This window comes from Myotis myotis, unplaced genomic scaffold (assembly GCF_014108235.1).
Source record: "Myotis myotis isolate mMyoMyo1 unplaced genomic scaffold, mMyoMyo1.p scaffold_m19_p_1, whole genome shotgun sequence".
NCBI lineage: Eukaryota > Metazoa > Chordata > Mammalia > Chiroptera > Vespertilionidae > Myotis > Myotis myotis.
In genome coordinates, this window is record NW_023416313.1 from 96,340,461 (window position 1) to 96,368,360 (window position 27,900).

Below are 27,900 nucleotides of genomic sequence, written 5' to 3' on the forward strand. Positions count from 1 at the left end.
GAACATTACAGTGGAAATTCTAGCACCGTGGCCATGGGCAGGGAGGCCCTCTTGATACCACTGTGTCAGCCAGTTACCTTCCAAACATCCCTTCACTGCAATGCATGGCCCTCTCCAGGGCCTCCATGGCTATTAGAATGGAGTCCAGATTCAGGGCCTGGACCAACCTGTGTGGTCTGGCCCCTGGCTTGGGTCACTCGCACGGTCATCTGATAAGATCTCACTCTGACCTCTGCCTCACATTGGAAGAAAATGAACAAGTTTCATGATGGCAATTACCCTGTCCACTTAGAGGCCTTCTATCTTCCGTGGCCAGAGGTCACGCTTATATGTAATTGGAGTCTTCAACTGACAGATGAATTGTCAAAAGATAAAATTGAAGGAAGTTCCTGCTACCATGGAAGCGATTCACTCAGTTTCTGAGCATGGACTTTCTGACTCCTTAAAGGCTGGGATTATGCTTTAATTATTCTGTGCCCCTGCTGCAGAGTAGAATGTCTGCTATAAAATAAGCATTCAATAAATGTTTGTGGAATTAAAGAATATTTTAAACTACTCAAGACCAACACTACATTTTAAATAATCATGATTCCCAGGGTTAATTTTATAGATTGTGTAATTCAATAGCTTAATTTTTAAATGAGCAAGTCAATTTGTGGCGATCCAGTATATGCTGCCCCAGGTCATATCACTAAGGAGCAGGTCAGGGATGCCCGAGTGCCAGATTCTCACAGGGCACGGTGCTCTTCCTCAGAAGATTCTCCACCAGGACTAGTGCTGGCCCAGCCACGTGACAGCAGGCCAATGTGCACACTCATGTCCCTTATTTCCTGACCTCCTCAGGCATGCCATAAAGAGAAAGCGGGGGAAAAGAGGGCAGCCGTGTCTTTGTTCCTAATAACCTATGAATTTTCAGACTGGGTTTTCTCTGCCACTTTGCACCATTCTCGTTCCCCTCACCCTTCCCTGCCTGTTGCTTGGAGAAACATGAACTAAATTTCACAATGTGTTCTGAAGCTAAAGAAGAACAAATATTTGATTTTTAATATGTCATTGCTTCCTAGCATGCGTGTAGGTAATCCTAATATTCATTTGAGGTTGACAGTGTTGAGACCTACTTGTGAATCAGTTTACCTGAGATGCAGAATAGATTTCCCCATGGAAATTACATTATACAGGGTTGAGCAAAAGTAGGTCTACAGTTGTGAGTACGTGAAACACAGAATTTATTCCTGTATTATTATTTTCCATAAAAACTGTAAACCTACGCTTGCCCCACCCTATTATGTCTGCAGGCTAGTCCAAAACGGTGTTGATTTATGTGGCATAAATATTTATTACATGTGTAACATTTCTGGAACAGGATGAAGCAGCAACAATATGGAAACAACTACTGTCTCGCCTTATACCTATAAAAGCTGGCTGGAGGCCGAAGAGAACAGAAGGATTACCATATTCCCAAAGGCCAGGCGGTTGGAGCGCCACCTGAGCCAGGAGTCATTAGGAACTGGAAGCTCTTATACAGTGAGAAGGTTGGCAAGATTGCAGAAAGTAAGGGAGGAGACTTCCGAAAATGCATTCCCTTCCTCCAGTTTTTCTAATTGCCTGACTGTGGTGACCCTATTTATTTACCTCCATGAGCCTCAGTTTCCTTCTGTGCATATTGGAGATAGGACAACCATACTGCTGGTTTGCAGTCAAGGGTAGAGATAATACACCTGAAGTCCCTGATATAATAACTAACACCCTGTCAGCACCCTGTGAATGGTGTCTATCACCGCCGTTACTATGATGATTACTGTTTCTCTCGCCATCACTGTTGTTTTCACTCACTGAATAGACAGGCTGACCCCAGAGGATGCAGATTTATTTTGTTTCCCACCACGGTCTTCAAAGAACCTATTGGATCTCTTCCCTCACCCTTGATGACATCTCAGGAACATGTCATTTCATCTCAGGTATTAAGGAGTAGTATTATTTTTTTAGGTATTAGAGTGCAGAATTAAGAAATGAAGATTCCTGCTTCTCCTGGTTTAAAGCCCAATTAAAGGTAATCCCCACTCTATGGGCCTAGACTGAATCTAGGGCTCAAGGACCTGGAGCAGAGGTGGTCTGTCCTTTTACCCCACCTTCTTCTTCTTCCTGGCTCTTTGACTCCTTTATGGTCAGCAGAAGGAAACAAGGGGAAAGGAGAGGCCTTTTAAAAATTAGCTCTCTCTCTCTCTCTCTGTCTCGTTGGACAAGCATGATGGCATGGCAGATACCAGAATACCTGAGGTGAATTTATGGGTTCTTCAGACACTGCCACCCCCTTCCCTGGGGCTCTCTAACACTGCCCTTCAGACCCCAGTGATGCACTCTCGGGGTGACGCCCCCTGCCACTTACCCATCTCCCCATATATAACCCTCTGTGGTAAGCACACAGACATTTTCTGCTGGATTCACCTTGTCCCCGCAGGAGAGGTCATTGAGGAGATAACTCAGGCTGGGCTGTCCTGGCAGCTACTGAACAACGGGAACAATGCACATTGTTGCCACCTATCACTTCTGCCTTTTGTCCTTGGTTGCAGGCTACCTTACAGCCTTCCCCCTCAGACTTCTCCAGGGAGAATCCATGGGGAGGGAGGAAAAACATCACATGGCTTTTACTTTCATCAATTCCCACTAGACCTTTCTCTCTAATGAGTTATCATCTTTCCTATACAACCTCTTCCATCGTTTGGTTTCCCCTGAAGGTGTGTCTGGCTTCTCTATTTGAACTCTCAAGCAACTTATCACCCACCGCGTTCAGAACTGAGAATTGATTTTTGACACAGAAGATTAAGTCCCATATCTTTTCTATAATCCATATATCACTGGGACCCTTTGAGGAGTACTGTGGGAAAGAAGGTGAGGAAGGAGAGGGAGAACATGAGAGCAGAGTTCTATCTCACCTCCTCCTTGTTCATCCTTAGACCTTATGGCTTCATCAAAACTGAGATGCATTTGGACGAAAGGGGATGAAGCAGTTTCTGATTAAGAACAGCTTGAGGATTTCATGGCCTGCAAGGACAGAGCAGGCTCTGCCAAAGTAAAAGAGGCGAGAGAAAACCCACGCATCAGCAAAGAAGATGGACATCTACGATATTTGTGAACAATGATGCATGAATCCTACATGGAACTTAGTTTTTGGCAATAAAGAGTTGGTAAATTCATTAGGAAAACAATATATTCATACAGAAAGCAGTTAAAATGACATAACACTATATATGACAAGATATCATCATACCCTGGAGATTAAGTTTTAGGAAAATTGTAACAAGGAACTGGAGTTGGTCCAGGAAAAAAGTCCTATAAGAAAACAGGAACAAAGCCAAGAAATAAGGGGTAGGAAGGCTGTTGGGTGTTTTTTTTTCTACTATTATTTTTAATAGCTTTTTAAAGCAGCCAAAGTACTTTAATGTAAAACTCTGAAAACAAAAATTAAAAAATTGATTCTACTATCCAGAGATAACTACTGCTGTCAACATTTTTAATTTTCTTACATTCTCTCTGCCTCACTAATCTTATTACATTTCCCTAGATGATGTGACTACTGCTTGTTTTGTCCTCTCCTAAAATTTCCCACACGCTCTCAGACCTCCTCACTCTCAGCCAGTGACTTGACCTTCTATTTCACTGTGGAGGCAAAAGCATCAGGGAGAAATGCCTCCCATCAAAGGCCAACTCTTCCCACAGGGACGATCCCACGCCCTTGTACCCTGAAGGGCTCTGCTCCTTCAATTATATCTCCTATAACATATGTGTTCCTAGTTTTCCCAGTCTCTCTCTCTCTCTCTCTCTCTCTCTCTCTCTCTCTCTCTCTCTCTCTCTCTCTCTCCCTCTTTCTCTCTCTCTCATTTTGGCTTCAGATCATATAATATAAAACAAAAACTTCCTTTGCCTGCACATCTCTTCCCACTATGATCCTATTTCCCTGCACCCATGAACGAAATTCATTTAAAGGTTTGTTTAAAATGCTGTCGGTCTCTGGTGTCCACATTCGATTTCCTCTCCCACTCTTTCCTGAATCCACACCTATCAGCTGTCTGTTCCCAGGTCTCCTCCAAAGCTGTTCTTATCAAGATGAGCAGAGACACCCACATGGCCTATCTAATGCTCAGCAGGGCTATGCTAAGACCGCCCACAGCCCTTTCTTTCTTTAGTAAAAAAGTATTTAAAATTATCATTTATGATTGCATTGTTACAAAGATAAATATAATCCAGGCTGGATTCATTCTTATATAGTCATTGTTCTTACATTATTTTTTCTTCAGATTTGAAAATAAGTGAAAATTAAAACATTTTGTGGGGCCCTACAGGCCTCATGGGTCCCAGGCACTGGGCCACCTGTAGGTAAGGGATGAGCTGGCCCTGACACTCAGACCCTCGGGAGCATTCCACATAGTTGATTATCCTCTTCTTGAATATCTTTGAATATCCTCTTCTTGAAAATACCCTCTCAGTTTTCTTCCCACCTTGTTAATTGCTGTTTCTCAGTCTCTTTCAAAGCATACCCCTTCCATCTTGCCTTGCATATTGGTATGATCCAGGGCTGAGTCTTACCAGCCGTGGGCAAACTACGGCCCGCGGGCCGGATCCGGCCCATTTGAAATGAATAAAACTAAAAAAAAAAAAAAACTGTACCCTTTTATGTAATGATGTTTACTTTGAATTTATATTAGTTCACACAAACACTCCATCCATGCTTTTGTTCCGGCCCTCCGGTCCAGTTTAAGAACCCATTGTGGCCCTCGAGTCAAAAAGTTTGCCCACCCCTGGCTAAGCCCACTTTTCTGGCTGCCTACACTCAGTTCCAAGGCTCTCTCACCCTGTCCTGTGCCTTTAAAGATGAATCACTCTTAAGTTTTTATCTTCAACACCTGCTTCTCTGAACTCTGAACTCAAAAATCTTAAATGCTTATTTAGCATCTCCATTTGAATGCTTTACAGCAGCGGTTCTCAACCTGTGGGTCGAGACCCTTTGGCGGTCGAACGGCCCTTTCACAGGGGTCGCCTAAGACCATCCTGCATATCAGATGTTTACATTACGATTCATAACAGTAGCAACATTACAGTTATGAAGTAGCAACGGAAATAATTTTATGGTTGGGTCACAACATGAGGAACTGTATTTAAAGGGCCAGAAGGTTGAGAACCACTGCTTTACAGGAATCTCAAACTTAACACACTTAAGATGGAATCTAACCCCATTCCTGTTCTTTCCCAGTGTCCTAAGTCACTCAGTTGCACAAAGCAAAATCCTTAAAACCACCCTTGACTTTTCTGCTTTTCTCAGACCCTTTACTAATTCATCAGCAAAAATTATCTCCAAAATATCTCCAGAAATCATTCCTTGACGGCAATGGAATAACATAGATGTGTATCCCACTTAACCTAAAAAATATGATTAGATTTATGGGTTAAAGGATTGTAGGAATAATGACCATATCTTGGGATAAGGGCTGTGCTACCGAGAGAAGTAGGAAAGTAGGAAAAGAGAGTTCAATCATTCTCAGAGAGGTGATGATAATTACCCAAAAGTACTACACTTCAGGAAGCACTGAATTCTCCATAATAACTATATCTGGGATGATATTTAGGTGAAATAACCATTTGGAATGTAGAAGGTGGATTTGGGTATGGAGGGACCAAAAACCTCTGAACTATACAAAGGAAAGATGAGAAGCTCAGGGTCACATCTTGGGGCATGCTATGTACACAGCGTGACAGATGAGCAGTCATTACAATGAGACAGAGAAGGCTCTCTTAGAAAGGAATTCAGTAGAAGCAAATGTTTCATGAGGAGGAGATAATCAGCAGAGGGTAATGCTATACAAAGGTCAAGGAGAATGGAGGTTGGTCAGGCCCTTAGATTTGTGGAGGTGTTGGGCACCACTTCCGCAGTTCAGTTTCAGTAATGACAAGCCTACAAAGCAGAGTGAGAACATTAACGAGAAATAGCATGGTAACCAAAGAAGGAAATTGAGTGAAACAAACATTTTCACGATGTGAGAGATAAGAAATGCATGAAAGCTGAAGAGAAGAAAGTGGGGAAACTCAAGAGGCTGGGAAGGAAAGGATTAATCCTGGCAGTTGATTCCCCTGGAGTTTAATCTAAGGAATAAAACAACTGGCAAAGGTTGACAGGGGTTTGTTTTAATTAGGCTTATAATTCCATTTTCCCTTTTTTGACTCCGAATTAACACTAAGTTTCTGACCTGTCTTCACTAAACTGAGAGCCACCACATGCTTGGGAAGAGTGTGGATGAGTAGACAAACGTTACTCCATCCTTTCAAATCTTTAACAGGTTATGTTATCCCCACACACCATTTTTAGCAGTCCCCATGTCACTAAACTATATGCCATTAATATGTTATCTCACAATTTTTCCTTGTGACTTATTTTCATCACTCTGCAGAAAATTTTTCTAAAAAATATAATTTGAAAAAAAAAATATATAATTTGCAGTTTCTGGTAAATGAATGCCTTAAAGTTCAAACTAAATCACTATGCTAGCAAGTGAGGGCAACATACAAGTTAATACGGTGATCATCATGTAACTGCCAACACAAATAACTTGCTTTAGGTACTTTTCCTTTTAGCTCTTGTGGATGTAATTTGTGCTGCTGATACTTCACCTGCAATTTTTATCTCAGTTTAGAAAAGTGCCCAGCAAAACTGTGTTCTGGTGATGAATATATATTTTTTAATTTTTATTTTTTTAAATTACAGTTGACACTCAATATTATATTAGTTTCAGGTGTATAGCATAGGGGTTAGACATTTATATAATACTAGTAGCCCGGTGCACGAAATTCGTGCACTGGAGTGGGGGGGGAGGGCAGGGTAAGGGCCCCTCAGTCTGGCCTTCACCCTCTCCAATCTGAGACCCCTCAGGGAATGTCCAACTACTGGTTTGTGCCCACACTTTTAACAGATAACAGCTCCAGTGTTGTTTCTTTCTTATGTTTAAAACCATTGGAATTAGTAGGTATTCAAAGTGTGTATACATTTTGGGGGGACACCTTGTATATCTCTAGTCAGCAGTGAAAGAAACCAAAAGCAGATTTGGAACTCCCAGACAGGGAACCTCGCTCACTCCCCACATGTCTCCCCACTTCACTTTCCACCTTAGTGGGCAGCAGGAGAATCAACGTTTTCTCTCATTAATTTGGAAAAGCACGTCCTATCACTCGCTGCCCGGCAGGAGTGCGCTAGGCCCCAAGCAAGCGAGGCTCAGTCAGGGCAGCCTTCGCACATGGGTGCTGGCACCCAAAGTGCACATTCCTCCTCTACAGTCGCCCCAATTATCCCACTGTTTCACTGAGAGGATGGAATTCCTCCACCTCTGGGTTCTTGATCTTGAACGCTGACCAAAGGCACCCCCCACCCCGGCAGGGTCATAGATCCGTGTCTTGGTCCCATGGACAGCTTCAAGCGCTGCCCCCCACCCGCCAGGTCACGGATCCGGGTCCCAGACCGCGGACAGCCTCAAGCGCTGCCCCCACCTGCCAGGTCATGGATCTGGGTCCCAGACTGCTGCCACCCGCCTTCAGTATGCAAATTAGCCGCCATCTTGTTGCTGCAGGGCGGGGGTCCCCATTGGGGTGCCTCGCCAGCCTGGATGAGGGGATGATGGCTGTTTGCAGCTGGTCACACCCCCTTTAGGGTGGGGGTCCCCACCGGGGTGCCTGGCCAGTCTGGCTGAGTGGCTGAGGGCCGTTTTCAGGCTGGCGGGCGACTGAAGTGCCCAACTTCTCCTTTTTTTTCTTTTTTTTTTAATTCTGGGATTTATTTACCTTCTATGGCTGTCACTGGAGCTGAGAGACAGCTTTAGCTCTGGGGCCCGGCTGCAGCTCTGAGACCGTGGCTGCTGAAAGCAGGGATCTGGGTTTGTTTGGGTTCTATAATTGAAACACTGTTGCGATCCTGCTGGCTGAAGCCCGGCTGGCCAAAAGCAGGTTTCTGGGTTTTGTTTAACTTCTATAATTGCAACATTGTTTCTTAGAGTGCAGCTCAGAGGCCGGCAGCGGCAGGCAGGAACCTTGGCTTCGTCTATCACTGGAGCAAGCAAGCCTCCTGTTTGCTTCAGCTGCCTGGCTGCTGGCGGCTATCTTGGTTGGCAGTTAATTTGCATATCGCCCTGATTAGCCAATGGGAAGCATGTCAGAGCTATGGTTAATTACCATGTTTGTCTATTATTAGCTAGGATACGAAGTGGTCCCCCCAGTAAGTCTAGTAGCCATGTAACACTGCAAAGAGTTATCACAGTATTGTTGACTGTATTCCCTATGATGGACTTTACATGGTGATGAATATTTTTGAAATCAACAGATTAAACCACAAATCAAAACATAAAATGTGTCAAATTATTGGCAAAGTTACTTAAGTGAAAAAACTCGCCTAGCCTTTTCTGTCACCTGTATTGCTAAGCGGTTATGAATTACTCTGGAGGCCAAGGAAATTTCACCTTAAATTACAGAGTAGGGGGAGGGGAGAAGAAGAATAGTAATAACACATCCTGCGCAAATGAGCTACAGTCAACTCTGAATTAAGTGAGTGTTTTCTGAATTACACGACATGTCTGCACTTGGCTGATACCTACAAAATGTTTATTGTGCTGCCGCCCTTTACCTTGGAGGAAGAAATTGTTCATATCCTATCACCTCCATGTTACGGATTTTTTTGTTAACATTGCTATGGAAACCTACTATTCCTTTCACTAACACACCTGCCCCCATGTGCATATGCAATTACAAATGTACACACAAGTGGACTTTCCAATTTATAAAAACTTTATTACAAACTCCTACATGCAGACTAAGCATTCGGTATCTTGGTCTCAGTGAGAAACAAAAGTATCAGATTTTCTCTGTGTGAATCACTGGTTTAACCAGAAATCCTTCAACACTTTCCTCCCCTGCTACTTATGGTTTTCCACAACTGGGAATGTTTCCATGGATAGTCAGCATTTGCTAGCATGAGATTCTCTGACTCATTGTGCCCATATTATATATTTATTTCCAGTGACAAGAAATGAGAGAATAAACTGTCAGACTCATGTTTTCAATTAAGTAATTTTTTGAACAGGTGATATGAGAAATATTTACATGTTGATTTTATATTTTAAGGCTTATTGCCACAGTTATGCTGTGTTACCTATTATACAGAAACTATTTTAATTTAAAAATATTATAATTGAAAAGGTTAGGTAAAACAAAATAATAAGACAAATTATATAATTCCTATCAAACATAATTAAGAGAATCATCTTAGCAACATAATCACTCCCTCAATCAACCGTAACTAGATTTTATCCTTCCAGAACGTTCCCATCAGATCTCTTTAAGTGAGAGGCAAGTTTGTGAAAAAAGCATGTTTTTTTTATTTTTATGGTTCTGAGGCCCTCTCTGAAACAACTCACCACTTTTTCCCCTTGTTTTGCTATTCATAGACTATCATTTTACATCTTATTGCTAAACAAAGAAACACTAAATAAAAACAATAATGAAAAACAAATCTTGAAACATTCTTTTGATGGTCTGTAGGAAATAGATTAGAAAGAAAAGTACTTAAACTTCCAATTCTTAATTTTAAATAAAATTTCAGTAAAGAATATTTAATTATGGTTCATCAAAATGATGGACTACCATGCTGGTATTAGTTTTACAAATTAATATTAATGACACAAGAAAATGGTCATAACATAATTAGATCAAAAACAACAATTTCTAAAACAGAATGTATTTCAAGATCCCTTTCCTGTGGCTGGAAGAATATCCTACAAAATATTAACAATGATAATTTCTGGGTGCTGGCTTTAGAGTCGGCATTTTTCTATTCAGTCATGAACTTAAGTTCAAAAAAATAATTTCATAAGTAAAAACAGATAGAATCATGCTAAATCCAAAAGATATAATTGGGACAAGATTTTTTAAAGAATCTATATATAGAGAGATGCACCACGGCTTCAATAGCGATGGTCTCTCTAGCTGGGTCTGAGCCTTGCCAGCCCCTCCCCCAGGAGACTGTTGCAGTCGTCCAGCCACTGCTCCACTGTAACCATGTGCGACCGAAAGGCGGTGATCAAAAATGCTGATATGTCGGAGGAGATGCAACAGGACTCGGTGGAATGTGCTACTCAGGCGTTGGAGAAATATAACATAGAAAAGGGCATTGCGGCCCATATTAAGAAGGAGTTTGACAAGAAGTACAACCCCACCTGGCACTGCATCGTGGGAAGGAACTTCGGTAGTTACGTGACACATGAAACCAAACACTTCATCTATTTCTACCTGGGCCAGGTGGCCATTCTTCTGTTCAAATCGGGTTAAAAGCATGGACTGTACTACACACCCAGTGATCCATCCAAAAATAAGGATTTCAGCCTAAATTCCAAATATCAGAGACTGAAATCTTTAGCCTTGCCTAAAGGAACACCTTGATCTTGAACCTTTATTGTGTTGTTTTGTACAGGGTATTTGCTCTATTCATTTGTTGTGGTTATAAAACAATTAGCAAAGAAGCTTACATTTGTATTTATTTTCTATTCCATACCTCTCTGCCCCATGTTTTTTCTCCTCAAAATCCATTCCTTTCCCAAAATAAAATTTGCCGGGGGGGGGGGGGAGGGGGGAAGAATCTATATATATAAAAGCCTAAGTGGCTGGCCAACCAGCTGACCAGCTGGTAGCTATGACATGCACTGACCACCAGGGGGCAGACACTCAATGCAGGAGCGGAAACCACAGGCATGGAAACATGGAACAGACTGATGAATCTCAGAGGCAAGGGTGGAGGCGGGAGGGCGGGAAAAGATTAATCAAAGATCTTATATGCATACTAGAAGCCTGGTGTACAGGATTGGCCACAAGAGGACATAGGCCAGGCTGAGGGACTGGTGCACGAGTCCATGCACAGGGCCTCTAGTAAATTAAATAAATGAGAAAAAGGCACTGCTCTCAATTTTCCTACAAAAATGAGGTTAAAGCAGTAATTGTATCTTTAATCTGCCATGGAAAATAACTGAGGGGTGACAGAATATTGGTATTCACTTCAAAACCAATTATTCAATTTTTTCATTTTTTCCTCCAGAACTCAACATGATGGGTTGTTTTCAGACTATTATCTCTCTTTCATCCAAGTTAGCACTAGTGGTGCAGACCACCTGCTCCATGCAATTACCTTAAGCACACTCTCAGTGTCTCCTGATTCAAATGACCTATTTCTTGGTGAAATAAGATGTCACTTAACTTTGGCTGTGAAAAATGCTCTCAACTCTAAATTACTGATTCACAGGAGACAACTGCTCCTGGATCAATCTGAAGCTCTGATCTCTCTCAATGGGCCCATCAGAATTCTATTCCTAAGGCTCAACAAGAGAGTAATCTGCAGATTAACAGATAGAAATGAAATGACGATATAGGTCCAAAAACCAGACAAATGGAAAACCTGAAGAAGAGTTCTAAAAATCTCATTCAGATAAACCTAAAAAGTGAATTCATTTTGCTTTTTTTCAGGTATAAAACAAATAGTCAGATTCTACCATTAGGTGAGCACATTGTTTGTCAAATACCTGTAATGACTTTATATTCATCAATTAACACTTTTTCTTGATTCCCTTCCCCAATACATATATTTACCATGAGGGGGCAGATGCTTCAACCAGTAGGTTAGTTTGCTGCTGGGGTCCAGCCAATCAGGACTGAGAAAGATGGGCCAGACATGCCCTGGAGCCCTCCCATAGTCCCTTCCCAGCTGGCCAACCTCCTGCGTCCCTCCCTGGCCCCAATCATGCACCAATGGGGTCCCTTGGCCTGGCCTGTGCCCTCTCACAATACAGGGCCCCGAGGGGGATGTCAGAGAACCAGTTCTGGCCTGATCCCACAGGTATAAAAGGCTAATATGCAAATCGACCAAACGATGGAACAATCAGTCGCTATGATGCACACTGACCACCAGGGGGCAGACCCTCAATGCAGGAGCTGCCCCCTGGTGGTCAGTGCACTCCCACAAGAGGAGCACAGCTCAGCCAGAAGCTGGGCTCACAGCTGGTGAGCGCAGCGGTAGTGGCAGGAGACTCTCTGGCCTCCATGGCAGTCGGACATCCCCTGAGGGTTCCCAGACTGCAAGATGCTGCAGGCCGGGCTGAGGGACCCCCACAGAGTACACAAATTTCATGCACTGCGCCTCTAGTATATTTATAAATACTCATGAACTTTTAAGTTTCAAGGTTAGACAAAAGTCCCAATTATCAAACACATAAAATAAATAATTAGCCTTTAATTAAATAATTCTTATAGGATGTAAGCTGGAGCCCTCAAGGCATGAAGATTTCTCCTGCTTGATTCCCTTTTGCATCTGGTTCTGTTGGCCACTCTCTTTGTCATGAAACTAGCCAGCTCCCTTAAGATTAGGCACTGACCTCCCTCTTCTCCTTCCCTGTCCCCTCACTCCATTTGCTCTTTTCTTCTGCCAGTCATTTAAATAGAAGTGACTCTCTCCCATATATATATATATATATATATATATATATATATATATATATATATAATCTTCCTCTCCTTTCTTGTCCCTTCCCCAAACTTTCCCAACACATTCTGTCCCTTCTCTTTCCTCTTTTGAATCCTTCCCCTCCCCTCTCCTTTCTTCTCATTTCTTTTCTTTTTTTGACTTCCTTTTTACCCTGATATTTCCCTTTACTTTTATTTCCTTCCATGGAGAGATTGTTATCTACAATTCTCCAAATTTATTTCTCTAGTCCTGGTCAAAAAAGAAAGAAAGAAAAAGAAGAGGAAGAGTCATTTATTCAAATTGAAATGTAGATGAAATGATTTTTTTTTTTGGCCTACAATTAAGATCCTAATTAGGACAAGAAAGAGAGTGGAAAGTTCTTTGAATTTTCACACAGTGTCCTCCTTTTATTCCAGCTAAGACTTTTCCTAAATCAGCATTTGCCAAGTACTCTAAAAAATACTTGTTCTGCAAGGTAGTCCTGGACAAGAGTCCAATTGACAAGTTAATTGGAAAAAGCTATATACCATATACCCCTAATGAATTTCAATAAACATTAACAACATAGATATTGAAAAATATTAGAGGAGATAAATGTATCTGTATTTAACCCAGTATTATATAAACTTATTTGACCATACAACCTTTTATTATAAGTCAACTAATCTTCATGAACATCCCTTCGGCCAAAGCAGGACCTCTTAACTATCCTCTCCTTTAAGCATCACCCAGCTTCAATCCACTCTACACTTCCACCAGGATTTTCTATTCAAAATTTAAAGCACATCTCAAAACTCCTCTGCGTAAAACAATCCAGTGACATTAGATTGCATGCCAGATAATATCCACACGCTCAGAAGAACACAGAAGGATTTTTAGTAATAATATATTCAATCTACTTTCCGTGCACATCTTTTGACACATCTCCTCCTCATTTAACACTCTAATAATCACCAAATTGCTTGAAATCTGGAAGATATCTACTTAGTCCTGTTTGTTCCACTCCCTATTCCTGGTATGCTTTCTCATATTTCTGGATAGTTCACAGATCTGCTCCATTAGAACAGGTTTTATTAATCATTTTCCCCTTTATTCAAGTAAGTTAATTGTTCCTTTGTATTTCCATACACTCTGTAAATACCTCCAGGAACATATTAATCCCACTGAACTTACTGCATCTAATAAATTTTAAGCCTGTATAACTGCACTGTATAATGTGGTAGGATGAGCCACAATGTGACGTTTGAGCACATGAAATGTGGATAGTCTGAACTGAGATACACTTTATACATAAAATACACATGGAATATTGAAGACTGAAGTAAATCCTATCTAATAATAGATGAAAATGGTAATTAACTGTACCTCCGCTACCCTTCCCATTGGCTAATCTGGGTGATATGCAAATTAACTGCCAACGAAGATGGCAGCTGGCAGCCACTCAGCTGAAGCGAATATGAGGCTTGGTTGCCCCAGCGATGGAGGAAGCCAAGGTTCCCCGCCTGCCTCGGCCAGACTCTGAGCTCCAGATGCAACAATGTTGCAATTATAGAAGTTAAACAAACCACAGATACCTGCTTTCAGCCAGCCAGCCTCGGAGCTGGAGCCGCAACAAAGTTTCAATTGCAGAAGGTAAATAAATCCCAGAATAAAAAAAAAGGAAAAGAAAAAAGGAGAGACTGGGAGCTTCAGTTGCAGGTTTGGCCTGCCTGAAAACAGCCCTCAGCCCCTCATCCAGACTGGCCAGGCACCCCAGTGGGGATGCCCACAATAAACAGGGTGGGGCCAGCCTGAAAACAGCCTTAAGTCCCTCATCCAGGCTGGACAGTCACCCCAGTGGGGACCCCCACCCTGAAGGGGGTGTGGGCAGCCTGAAAACAGCCATCAGCCCCACATCCAGGCTGGCCAGGTACCCCAGTGGGGACCTCCACCCTGAAGGGGGTGTGGACAGCCTGAAAATAGCCATCAGCCCCTCATCCAGGCTGGCCAGGCATCCCAGTGGGGACCCCCCCTAAAGGGGGTGCGGGCAGCCTGAAAACAGTCATCAGCCCTTCATCCAGGCTGGCCAGGCACCTCAAAAACAGCCATCAGCCCCTCACCCTGGCTGGCCAGGCACCCAAGCGGGACCCCCTCCCTGATCTGGGACACCCTTCAGGGCAAACCAGCCGGCCCCCACCCATGCACCAGGCAGCTGAAGCGAACAGGAGGCTTGCTTGCTCCAGTGATGGAGGAAGCCAAGGTTCCCTGCCTGCGGCTGCTGGCCTCTGAGCTGCAGTCTAAGAAACAATGTTGCAATTATAGAAGCTAAACAATCCCCAGAAACCTGCTTTCAGCCAGCCGGCCTCGGAGCTGGAGCTGAAACAGTGTTTCAATTATAGAATCTAAACAAACCCAGATACCTGCTTTCAGCAGCCGAGGTCTTAGAGCTGGAGCAGAGCCTCAGGGCTAAAAACGGCTCTTAGCTCCAGTGACAGCCATAGAAGGTAAATAAATCCCAGAATAAAAATAAAAGAAAAAAAGGAGAGGTTGGGAGCTTCAGTCACCCGCCTGCCTGAAAACAGCCCTCAGCCCCTCACTCAGACTGGCCAGGCACCCCAGTGGGGACCACCACCCTGAAGGGGGTGCGACCAGATGCAAACAGCCATCATCCCCTCATCCAGGCTGGCCAGGAACCCAAGCGGGACTCCCACCCTGATCCGGGACACCCTTCAGCGCAAACCAGCCGGCCCCCACCCATGCACCAGGCCTCTATCCTATATAGTAAAAGGGTAATATGCAAACTGACCCTAACAGCAGAAAGACTGGGAATGACTGGTCACTATGACACACACTGACCACCAGGGGACAGACGCTCAATGCAGGAGCTGCCCTCTGGTGGTCAGGGCGCTCTCACATGGGAGGAGCTCTGCTCAGCCACAAGCCAGGCTGATGGCTGCCAGTACAGCAGTGGTGGTGGGAGCCTCTCCTGCCTCCTCAGCAGCGCTAAGGATGTCCGACTGCAGTTTAGGCCTGCTCCCCGCTGGCAAGTGGACATCTCCCTAGGGCTGCCAGGCTGCCAGAGGGATGTCTGATTGCCATCTTAGGCCCAATCCCCTGGGGAGCGGGCCTAAGCCAGCAGGTGGTCATCCCCTGAGGGGTCCCAGACTGCGAGAGGGCACAGGCCTGGTTGAGGGACCCCTCCCCTCCCCCTGATTGCACAAATTTTTGTGTACTGGGCCTCTAGAATAGTTATATAATTAAACTTTAATTATATGTTTAAATGCTAATATATTGGATATATTTGATTAAATAAATATATTATTAAATTAATTTTGCTTGTTTTTTTCATTTTTGGTATTACTAGAAAAATTTAAATTACAGACATGCTTACATTCATGGACTACATTGCTGTATATTGCACAGCATTGTTCTAGAGGGATGGCACCCTCTCTTACCGTCACAGTACCTAGCAGTTACTTGTAGTTGATACTCAGCATATGCTTCTTGAATAAATGTCATTTATTAGCACAATAAAAACAAAGTTAGAGAAAGTTCCCAAAATTCTAAAGTTGTAGATTTTATGTGCATATTATATATGACTATTCCATAATATTATATACATGTTGCACATTGATATTAAAGTATCATTATTTTGCTATTTCATTGAAGACCCCAGAAAATAATTTCACCACACAATATAACTTAAAGGTTCACCACATGTTAATATTAGTTGAAAAAGCATACCTAAAAAACACACCATCATGAGTATTATGATATCACATTTTTACAGATTTCTAATATTAAGGTATTTTCCCCCTAGAATATCCAAATATCTGATGAATAAAACTTCAGACATCCTATTGTTACCCTGGCATCACAGTAACACAAATATTCCTTTCTCAGATGGAAAGAAAAGAGAAGGGAGAGGAAGGGAATTAAAAGCTAGAGATGATAATGATCCCTATAAATAACATCACAGTCTCCACAACTTCCTATGGAATCCATGCTACTGTACTTTGATGGGGGCAGATAAGAAATCTCAGTTGTAAGGCTGCTCAAACCCTCTATCACTTTCAGTCAGAGAATTTCTTCCAGGAATCATTTTGAGGACACAATCCTTGACAGAAATGAAGTGAAGTCTCTGGTCTAAGACTGGATAGAAAATCAAACCCATGCTATTTTTTATCTTAGCTGAACCTCTCTGTGTAACCTTGAGAGAACTGCTTACTGTCTGTGTCTTAGGATATGGCAGAATTAAAGAAATAATTCTGAAAATTTCTGTGTATTGTAACTGGAACAACCTAATGCTAAGGATGATTATCTCCAAAATTTTAATCTATATCAAAATTGTTTTCATCAAGGCACATATTATATTCCTTTTCTTCAGCTAAAAATCCAATGGTTACTTCATTAACAGATGTAGATGCCATTTACAGATTTAATAGCTGGAAAAATATTCTGTAATTACTTGCTCTGTTCCTGGGTTTTCTCTATGCATTCTCTATGTATAGCCACATTTTCTCCGTATAGAACAGAATATAAATTTCTGTTTTAGCCACTTATACTGTTTCCAGATAATGTGAAAAACAAGCAGAATGAGCTACTACTTACAAAATGGTTTCACCTGAATTTAAAATGTTTCTATTGATTTTTAGAGAGAAAGGATGGGGGAGGTTTATATATAGAGAAATATTGATGAGAAAGAAACTTCATCCATCAACTGCCTCCTGCATGGCCCCTACTGGGGACTGAGTCCCCAACCCAGGCATGTGCCCTGACAGGAATCAAACTGGTGACCTACGGTTCCTAGGTTGACACTCAACCATGGAAGCCACACTAGGTGGGCTCACCTGAATTTAAAAGCAAAGTTTTTTGTTTGTTTCCCCATATATGTCTTAAAGATTTTGTTTTGCAATAACCCATTTATGAGATAAATGTATTTTTTTAAATTAATACTGGTTTATTTCCCTAACTGAGCAATAAACGCTCCTGCACTTGGGAGTTCACATGTGGACAGCCACAGACTGACACCTTCATGACTGTGAGCACCAGTGGTGAGGGGACTAAAGCTCATAAGCAGCTTAGCGAGGGTGATGAAACCTCAATGAAAATCAAATTTGCCTACGCACATTGTTAGAAAAGAGACATATACTCAAACAATCAGTACAGACTCACATCCTATAATTTATTGATATTTTCATACATGCCCCTAAATTATAGTGTAATATAAAAATAGGAAGGAAGAAGACAATCAAAATAAATATGATGGCAATTTCCTTTTATTCATGAAGTTTTTCTATCAAGGGCAGCTGAATGCAATAAGCAACCATGCTATCCCTAGATTTATTTGTTTCAGTAATGCAGTTATAATTTCAGGTTTATACATTATGAGAATAGAAGAAATTATGACATGGACATAGTATTAGTAAAATATTTGTCTAAGGCTGTGGTTGAAGCTATGAAATTCATCTATGTATTTAGCCAACAAATATTTATTAACTGCCTTTACTATGACAGGTACTGGCCCAGGTGCTGGGCTGACATCCATACTCTCAGAAACTTAGAGGGAAGTGGAGGACACAGAAGGCAGGGGCTGCAGCACAGAGGAATAGATACTCCACAGCAGGAAGCAAGGACAGGTGCTAGATATTACATTGGAGCAACACCTGACAGAGTCTTGGGCTTATGGGGCTTTTTTTTATGAAGAAATGCATCAAGCTAAGATCTGAAGGATCTGCAGGGATACTGAAGGTACGGAATCTGAGGAGGAGCAGTTAGAAAGGCCTGAGAAAAGGGGTTTGGGTTATTGGAACCCAAAGGTTTTTAAATTGCTTAAACTTGGTACAGGAGGGATATTCAATCTCTCTCTCTCTCTCTCTCTCTCTCTCTCTCTCTCTCTCTCTCTCTATATATATATATATATATATATATATATATATGGCTAAATGACCAACTGTCCATCTGTCTGACCAGCCAGTACATATGACGTGCACTGGCAATTTAAAAATAAACATTGACTCACGCAGGCACAATACATATAAAGCTCTCACTGGTGCCAATCACACACGTGTTTTAATTTTATAATGCTATATTATATATACTATTTTGACATGCAATTTCTTGCAGTGACATAATTACCACACAAATCTTTCTTCTAATTAATTTCCTTTCAATGTGCATGAATCCATGCACCAGGCCACTAGTAAGAGATAAAGTTGGAGAAATGAATAGCTGTTATTTCATGGAATGAATGCTGAAGGAGAAAAACAAACCTCAGTTTAAAAAATTATTTTGTCATATGGAGAAAAGTTTGGAGGGCCAAGATTAGAAGAATCACAATAACTTAGGCGACTACAAGAGTTATCTAGGAGGGAGGGTAAAGGTGAAGACACAAAGACAGTATGTGGAAAAGAGTCAAAAGTGCAATTTTTCGCCGAAACTGGTTTGGCTCAGTGGATAGAGCGTCGGCTTGCGGACTGAAGGGTCCCAGGTTCGATTCCGGACAAGGGCATGTACCTGGGTTGCGGGCACATCCCCAGTAGGAGATGTGCAGGAGGCAGCTGATCGATGTTTCTAACTCTCTATCTCTCTCCCTTCCTCTCTGTAAAAAATCAATAAAATATATTTTTTAAAAAAGTGCAATTTTTCAAGACTTGGTAATTATTAGAAGTGACAAGAATTTGGTAAGAAGAGAGAAATCAAGAATGACAGCAAGATTTCAGGTCTGAATAAAGTAGTGGGTGGGGCTTAGTTCATGGAGCTGAGAACACAGTGGGAGGAGTGCACCATGATGAGGAGGAATGGGGTGTTGAAGTCAGCATTGCCATTGAGGTTCACATTGGGATCCCCAGAGTTCTAGACTGAATATATCTGCATATCGAGTTCTTAAATCATGGGGTATCTGACAATGGCCAAGGTCAAAGTTATATTCATCCTGTGTGCAACCCAGGTAATACAATGATTTATTATCTATTATTTCAGGATACCATGTCTGAACTTTTACTCATTCAACATTTGATTGGATATTCTAAAAAAAAATCCTTAATATTAGAAATTTTACAAATGGGACAACATACTCATGCTACTCTTAATATGCTTTAAAATAATGTTTTTTTGTTTTTTTTTTAAATATATTTTATTGATTTTTTACAGAGAGGAAGGGAGAGGGATAGAGAGTTAGAAACATCGATGAGAGAGAAACATCGATCAGCTGCCTCCTGCACATCTCCTACTGGGGATGTGCCCGCAACCAAGGTATATGCCCTTGACCGGAATCGAACCTGGGACCTCTCAGTCCGCAGGCCGACGCTCCATCCACTGAGCCAAACCGGTTTCGGCAATGTTGTTGTTTTTTAACTAACATTAACATGTGGCAAAGCATTACCTTTTAGGATATGTGTTGTAATTATTTTCTGGGAATTTCAATAAAATAGCTAAGTAAAGATAGTTTATATCAAAGCCATTTTGTCGTCAATATGCAGCATATATACAATGTTTATGGAATATCCTCATATATTACACAGAGGAAAACTCTACTATTTCAAAATTTTAGAATTTTCTCCAAATTTGATTTTACTTCCCAATAAATGACTCAATTTAAAGCATTAATTGTAGCTTAGACATTAGATTCACATAACACAAAATAAGGGAGGGCGAACCAGCAAGAACATATATAGGTGGCAAAGCAAGGTTAAATATATAAACTGCATGTCAGCAGGGCATGGAAGTAGAACTACACAACCCATCTCCAGCCATGGTTTTCCTTCCTTGGACTCATTAATCCTGCTCATGACCAGGCTGCTTCTTGCTTAGATTTTATGGCCTCCTAAGCCTCTGTTGTCATTTCAGATCTTGTTAGTAAATCTAAGAATGATGTCAGCTTTGCCTTTTCCTTCATTTCTATGGAAGATAGTTTCTGTTACTTGATTTTGGTGGCAATCATGCTTGATCTTTCAAAACATATCCTGGTACTCCCTTAGAAAACACTTGGACTTTTTTTCTTTCTCTTCTGACTCTTTGATTCTACCGCTCTCTTCCAAAAAAGTGGTGTAGGACTGGTGTACCATCTCCGTCTGTGGGCACCGGGCACCCAGCACTTAGGTCGCCTGGCTTACCCAGTGGTGAAGGCTCAGCTTCCTTTGTGGTGAGCCAACCTCCCTGACACTCAGCTGTGCCAAGGGCGATGCTACTGCCCAAGCCCCAGGGTTTACCAGGGGGTGTCAGCCAAGGGAACCTGGGCTTTTCTCTCTTCTTTACCCAACTGCAAAAAGGTCTTGAAAAAACACACACAATGGAATGAGGAGTCATTGCTGATTTGTACCTTTACCAAAGCAAGATGGAGCCCACGTGAAAACAAAGGTGAGGCTCTCACCCAGTGGTCGGCAAACCGCGGCTCTTTGGCCCCTTGAGTGTGGCTCTTCCACAAAATACCACACGCGGGTGCACACGGACGGTGCAATTGAAACATCGTGGCCCGTGTGCAGAAGTCGGTTTTCGGCCTGGGCGAGTCTATTTTGAAGAAGTGGCGTTAGAAGAAGTGGGGGGTGTCGGGCGACGGGAGACGCGGCACAGGCGGACCACGGGATACACAGCGCAGGGGAGGTGCGCGCGATTCATGCATGAGTTGAGTGAGCCAGTCAGTCAGCAGTCTCATGTGCAGTGGTTAGTGCTAGTCGCATCCGCAAATCGCATGCGGGCGACAAAAGACAGACGAAACAAGTATACAAGATGAGTGCGGATGGGAGAGTTGGAAGGGGTCGACCTCAGCAAACGTACCTCAATCAGATTGAGGACGTTTTTAGCAAAAGCCAACTTAGGAGTACCCTAATTAAGTTAATAACAATGTAGCTACCTATATAGTTTAAGTTTAAAAAATTTGGCTCTCAAAGGACATTTCAATTGTTGTACTGTTGATATTTGGCTCTGTTGACTAATGAGTTTGCCGACCACTGCTCTAACCAAATGCATGAGTGTTGTTATCCTGTGGTTCTTAAATCAATTAATGATTACTCTTGGTGGGCTCTCTTCCACTCTTAATGAACTACCTTGTGTAAGAGATGTGTCAATTAACTATCAGCCCTCTCAGTCCCCTCCTTTCTAGTCTTCTGTCTTGGCCCAATTTTGGTCCCATTCTTTTGGAACCAGACAAGAGTGTTGCTTTCCAGCAGCTCAGCTTTTCAGCCTGGATCCTCCTTTCTATCCATACAACTTCCAATGATTCCACCTTACTGGTTACTAAAGTTCAACCTTCTCTTTCAAGGATTTACTTACAATGCCTCTAAGCTATCTACTTGACCTAATCATTTAGGAAATATCTCCATTTGCCTCACGCACAAGTCACTGGACCACTCACCACTCTCCACATGGCTGTAAACATTTTACCTGCGCTTCTACTTCCTCTGCCGGAAATGCCCTTCCCCAGATTCTCAGCCTACCCAAACCCTATTCTGGCTTCAAATCAAATGCTGCTATTCCATAAGCTCATTCACGATGCATGTAGTAGAAATTAATTGTTGTTTTTGTTTCTTAAAACCTGGGCTCCCAAAGCTTTTGGTGATGTCTTTACAATGTGTGGCGTGTGTGTGTGTGTGTGTGTGTGTGTGTGTGTGTGAATTTAGCAGCAAACCTTTGAACCTAACTATTGTAACATTTCCTCTTTTGCTTATTTGTGAGTAATTCTGAAGGTCCATGACATGTATTATTTATGGTTTTGCCTAAGTACTGAATTGCCCACTGTGGGAGGACATGCTGGACTAGTTATGACTTCATTTGTGTCCCAAAATCCAGCAGCTATGTTCTTTAAACAAGATCAAATATAATTTTTGGGGAAATTATATGCTGTAGTAATATCCTTAAATTGTGAAAAAGATATATTCTTTAGCAAATATAAAAGTTATTTAACGTTTATTGAGAGCTTAGCATTTGCTGAGGACTATTCTATGCACATTATATGTATTGTAGCATTTAATTCTCACAACAATTTTTATGTTAGCTGCTACTGAAATACTCAATTTATATATAAGAAAAATACGGAAAAGAAGCACAAAACTATTAATTGCAGAGGCAGGGTTTGAACCACGGCCATATTACTGTACAGTTTGCACCTTTAACCAATACACTCTGCTGTCTATCTGCTGGCAGATATGAATGGACTACTGTAGATATACCACAGTACACCTGTACAGGTATATTATATATCTCTACCTCTCTTGGAAACAGAGACCATGCCTTTTGATATGTCTCATCAATAGTGCCTAGCATTGTTCCTCGTGGATAATGTACTCTAGTACTAACAATATGTTCACTACAATGTTGAACTTCAATACTTCTCTTCAACCCAGAAATATATCTCATTCACTTAGAACCATTTGTGAGAAACAGAGTTAAAGTATATTTGAAATACCTCCAGGCCACCTCAGTCCCTAGTACCATAAAGTATTTAAATTTTCACTTTTTGATCCATTTCTGTTTAGGTAATTTTGATTTTATGGAAAAAAGGTATAGTTATTTTTAAAGCCTATATTATGAGAATTTATATATGTATTTATTTCATTCTATACAGGCTAAGATGTATTTCATTAGCATTCAGGTTAAGGCACAGGCAGGTGGTGTGACCAAATACCATAACCAGCATGTGCTTGATTAAAACACTGGGACACTTCTAGGATGTCAGAAGTAGCAGGGAAATCAGTAATAAAAAGATTCTAATGAAATAAATGCAGGCTATGGAGGCCATAGTCCACTAACAGAAACATGACTCCTAAATGCAGCCTATTTTTTTTCTTTTTAAACAAACTGTAAATATATTGCCCCTGATTTTAAATTATCTACTTCATTAAATTAAGAAATTATTTTTTCATTACTACCAAGTGTCTCTTCATCAGGAATAATGTGTCCAACTGCCAAATGTCAAGGTCTAAATGCTTAAACTTCATCTACTGGAGGAAGAAAAATCACTTAAGGTTAGCAGGTGCCAGGGGCTGTAAGATCACTCAGTGTTTTGCGTACGTAGCTCAACAAACAAATGTCTCACTGAGCATCATTGGTATTTTTTGGCTTGAAGATACTCTCAGTGCAAGGCAAATGGAATGAGCATAATGAATTGTACTTTACTATATGAAAATGACAAACACAACTTGAAAAATTTTTAAGCTGTTCAGTAAGCTACGCATTTTCATCCAAAGTGTTCAGTGTTAATGAATTATCTTCAATATTCTCTGAGTTGCAGATAGATACTCAATATCTTCAAGCTGGACAGCACATATGAAGACCTCTTCTTCAAGCCAAAACATGGGCGTTTGGGTGGAGTCTACAAACCTAAATGTGGTTCCCATTTAAAATTCTGGGTCTGTGCAGGCCCTTGTAGGCTTAGAGGAAGCAAACTTTACTCCTAGGAAATAATGGGCCACGTGCACTTTAACGAACAACCTAAACTAGATTGATATCACAAAATCAAAGCCTCCAGAATGGTATTTTTGACATTTTTATTTTTAATTCTGCCTTTCCAAGACTGGGGACTTATGAAAGCTCCTTCTTATTTATGAATTTATTCTTTAACCTTTAAAATTTGAAAAAAAAAATTTATACATTCTTTGTCTTATATTTAAGACACAAAAGACTCTCACACAGAAGACTTTAATTTTAGAAAAGACATTTACTTTAATATAAGCCAAGTGTAAGTTACAGCAGTTACTCAGGCTGCCATTTACATCACTTCTCTGAAGTTAACTGTTGTGGTATGATGCAGGCTTGATTTTTGAAGGAGCTACTACAAATGTTATTCATTCCAAGAATGGATTGTTTGAATGAGATGGTTGTGACAGATACTGTCTTATTAAATCCTACTATTGAAGGGGAAAATTAAAAAAGTTTTCTATGCCCCCTTTGAGATCTTATTCACATAGCATATGCCTATAATGTTAATTTGAAAAGGCTAGCCCCAAATTTACATTTCAAACAAGCTGAGAGGAGATTGTCAATCTATGGTGAGCATTAGGGAAATACTAGCAATTATATTCAGACTCACTTAAAAAAAAAACCACAATTTGATTGTTTTCATGATTTGGCTACCGTGAATAATGCTGCAATGAACATAAGGGTATATATACCTTTATGAATAAACTAGTAGCCCGGTACATGAAATTCATGCATGAGGGTGGGCGTGTCCCTCAGCCTGGCCTGCACCCTCTCCAATCTGGTATCCCTCTTGCAATCTGGGACCACTGGCTCCTAACCGCTCATCTGCCTGCCTGCCTGATCACCCCTAACCACTCTGCCTGCTAGCCTGATTACCCCCAACTGCCCCCCCTGCTGGCCTGCTTGCCCCCAACTGCCCTGTCTTGCCAGCCTGCTTACCTCCAGCTGCCCCCCCTGCCAGCCTGCTGTCCCCCCTGCCAGCCTGCTTGCCCCCATCTGTCCCCCATGCTGGCCTGCTCGTCCCCAACTGCCCCTCCCTACTGGCCTGCTCTCCCCCAACTGCCCTCTGCTACTGGCCTGATCACTCTCACCTTCCCTCCCCTGCCGGCCTGATCACCCCTAACCACCTCTGCCTTGGCCCCACCACCATGCCTTTATTGTACAGAAGGACATCTGGAAGGTCTCCTGGTCTAATTAGCATATTACCCTTTTATTAGTATAGATAATGGAATACTACTCAGCCATAAGAAAAGATGAAATAATGCCATTTGTGACAACATGTATGCATCTCAAGAAATTATGCTAAATGAAATGTCAGATGGAAAAGTCAAGAACCCTATGATACACTCATATGTGGGATATAAGACTGAAAGCTACAAATGAAACAAGACTAGCAAACAAATAAAAACTCATAGACACAGATAACAGTATGGTGATTACCAGAAAGAAAGGGAGGGTTTAGGGCGAGAGGTACTAAAGGGCAAAGAGGGGCATATATATGATGATGAAAGGGGATTTGACTTTAGGTGGTGAACACACAATGCGATATACAGATGATGTATCATAGAACTGTACACACAAAGTCTATATAAGTTTATTAACCAATGTAATTCCAATATATTAAATAAAAATTTTAAAAAAGAATAATCTTTAAAGGAAATATAAAGAGGAACAGGGTAGGAGGGATAGGCTATATTATAGCATAGAGAATAGTTTTGGGGAAAAGTTAATGAAAGACATCAGGCACAAATTATCTTTAAATGCTGCCAAACCACAACAAAATGAAAACAAATACATGTCCCCAGTGAAAGACTCTGGGAGACAGACACAAAACAGAGGTGACACTGAGCCTTGTAAGAACAACCCGGTGCATGTCGTCTAAATCTTGACCTGTCAAGCAGACTATTACAAGAAAGTAATTAGGTCAGCTGTCTAGGGATGAGCAGTGACTTTTTTCCTTTTATGGCAGTGGTTCTCAACCTTCCTAATGCCATGACCCTTTAATACAGTTCCTCATGCTGTGGTGACCCCCAATTTCATTGTTACAAATTGAACATAATTAAAGCATAGTGATTAATCACAAAACAATATGTAATTTTATATGTGTTTTCCGATGGTCTTAGGCAACCCCTGTGAAAGGGTCGTTCGACCCCCAAAGGGGTCGTGACCCACAGGTTGAGAACCGCTGTTTTATGGTTTCTAGGCAGCTGTAGTTGAACTTCTGCCTAACACCTCTCATTGCTTTCTCCATGTGTAACAGGTGTAAGTAGAAAGATTTTTATAAGTTCGTTTTTACTACAGAGCCTCCACTGACCAGATGTTACATAAAGACACTCTTTTTCTTAGAATGTGCTTTGTCCCTTTATCAAGCATAACCCGGGGAATTTTTGAAAATCAGATTCTCGAATCTTGTTGCCAGAATTTCTAATGGAATAGGGAGTGGTGGTGCCTAGAGGTGGCTGGGGCTTTTAGTCTCCACGATCCACATCACTTTCCTCATGTCTCCCCAAATAAAATAATAAGAAGTAAAATCACAACTCATACATGCATTTTGAAATATGAACCATTAGAATATGTTGTTATTTTTATTGAAATAAAACAGACCCCAGGCAAAACCAGTGTCATGTTAATGCACACGCACCACAAGGACCCTTAAGTGGGTTCATCCTTCCCTTCCCTTCATTTTTCAACCAGATCACTGAGTCCTTGCCCCTCTCCCCAATAGAAATTCTAGATCGGCCAGTGTAAGTAGGTCTGGTGCAGGGCCCAGATCTTCACATTTAAAGAAAACGCTCCAGGTAATTCTGAGGTAGATTCTGTTATTCATTCTAACCTTTAATCAGTTCACTGGCAGCCACCTGCTAAGCATGGAATGTGAAATAGAGTTACAGTTTAGTCTATAAAATAAGATTTTTAAAACTGAATTGAACAGCAGCTTCCTCCTATCCCCCCATAGGTGGGAACCTGGCACTAAGGGTGCCAAGCTACAGGAGAAATGCTGTAGGACCCTTGTGTGAACAACCCACTGCCTCCAGAGGAAAAATAAATGCATGCTTCTGTCCTTGACCAGAGAGGTGTGTCACCTCTACGTGTATAGAAAAAGCAAGAAATGTGTATATTCTGTATGTACATAGAACAGTTATTTAGTGGACAAGGGAGACTCTAAAATAAGGAAGCTACTTGGACAATATTAAAAAGTCACAGATTTCTCAAAAGAGATAGTTTTACAGACCCAGAGCTACTGCAGTTCCTTATCTCTACCATTGCCTACAGAGCAACTTCAGGAGCTGGTCCTAGAGTTCTTCATTCTCCATAGTCTTGACCAAATACTAGACTGGGGTTTTTGTGGGCTATCCCATTAGACCAGTTTTTCCATCTGTCCAATAGTGTATTTACTGAAGGTGGCCAACAGCTGTCTGTTGTCCCATATACTAGTAGCTGTCCATTTTGAGGAATCCTGCCATCTGGACTCCATAGCATCTGACCTGCTCAGTCCCCGACTCCGTGCCTTCACTGAAATGAGCCATGTACCCAGCTTCTGCAGGGTGTCTCAGGTACTCAGATTGATTTATAGATTACCTAAACAGACTGCCACTTATCAAAGGAAAAATTTATTCCGAGCTGATCTCAATGACTAAAACTTCATAAATAGTAAATCTGTAAGTCATAAATTTTATGCTATGCATACTTTACTGCAATTAAAAAAGAAAAGTTTCACTATCACACATTTGTTTTGCAAAATTTAATTGTTCTAAATTCTCTTCTTAATTTTTTTCCTGGATTAGTCTATAAATGCTGTGAATTTTTTCTGCAAGCTATTAACTGAAAGGATGCTTTCTTTTTAAAGCTTTGAAAATTGATAATAAAACAACTAAAGGCATTTTTCCCTTCTTTTTTGCCTTCAGCAGAAAAAATCCTCATTTGAACAATAATTCAAGCAAATTAAATGAAAGTCTCTCTGTGGTCTTCAG

The 27,900-nt window shown here is 41.4% G+C and overlaps 2 protein-coding genes across 3 annotated transcripts in view; one reads left to right on the plus strand and one right to left on the minus strand.

Moving 5' to 3' along the window:
• Positions 1-27,900, minus strand: part of PLXDC2 (plexin domain containing 2) — a 412,799-nt gene that overhangs the window by 148,784 nt on the left and 236,115 nt on the right. The window lies entirely within an intron of this gene.
• Positions 10,024-10,640, plus strand: LOC118674154 (dynein light chain 1, cytoplasmic-like). The gene has a single exon (XM_036345519.1). The coding sequence runs from the start codon at positions 10,087-10,089 to the stop codon at positions 10,354-10,356; it is 270 nt and encodes an 89-aa protein (XP_036201412.1). The 5' UTR covers positions 10,024-10,086; the 3' UTR covers positions 10,357-10,640.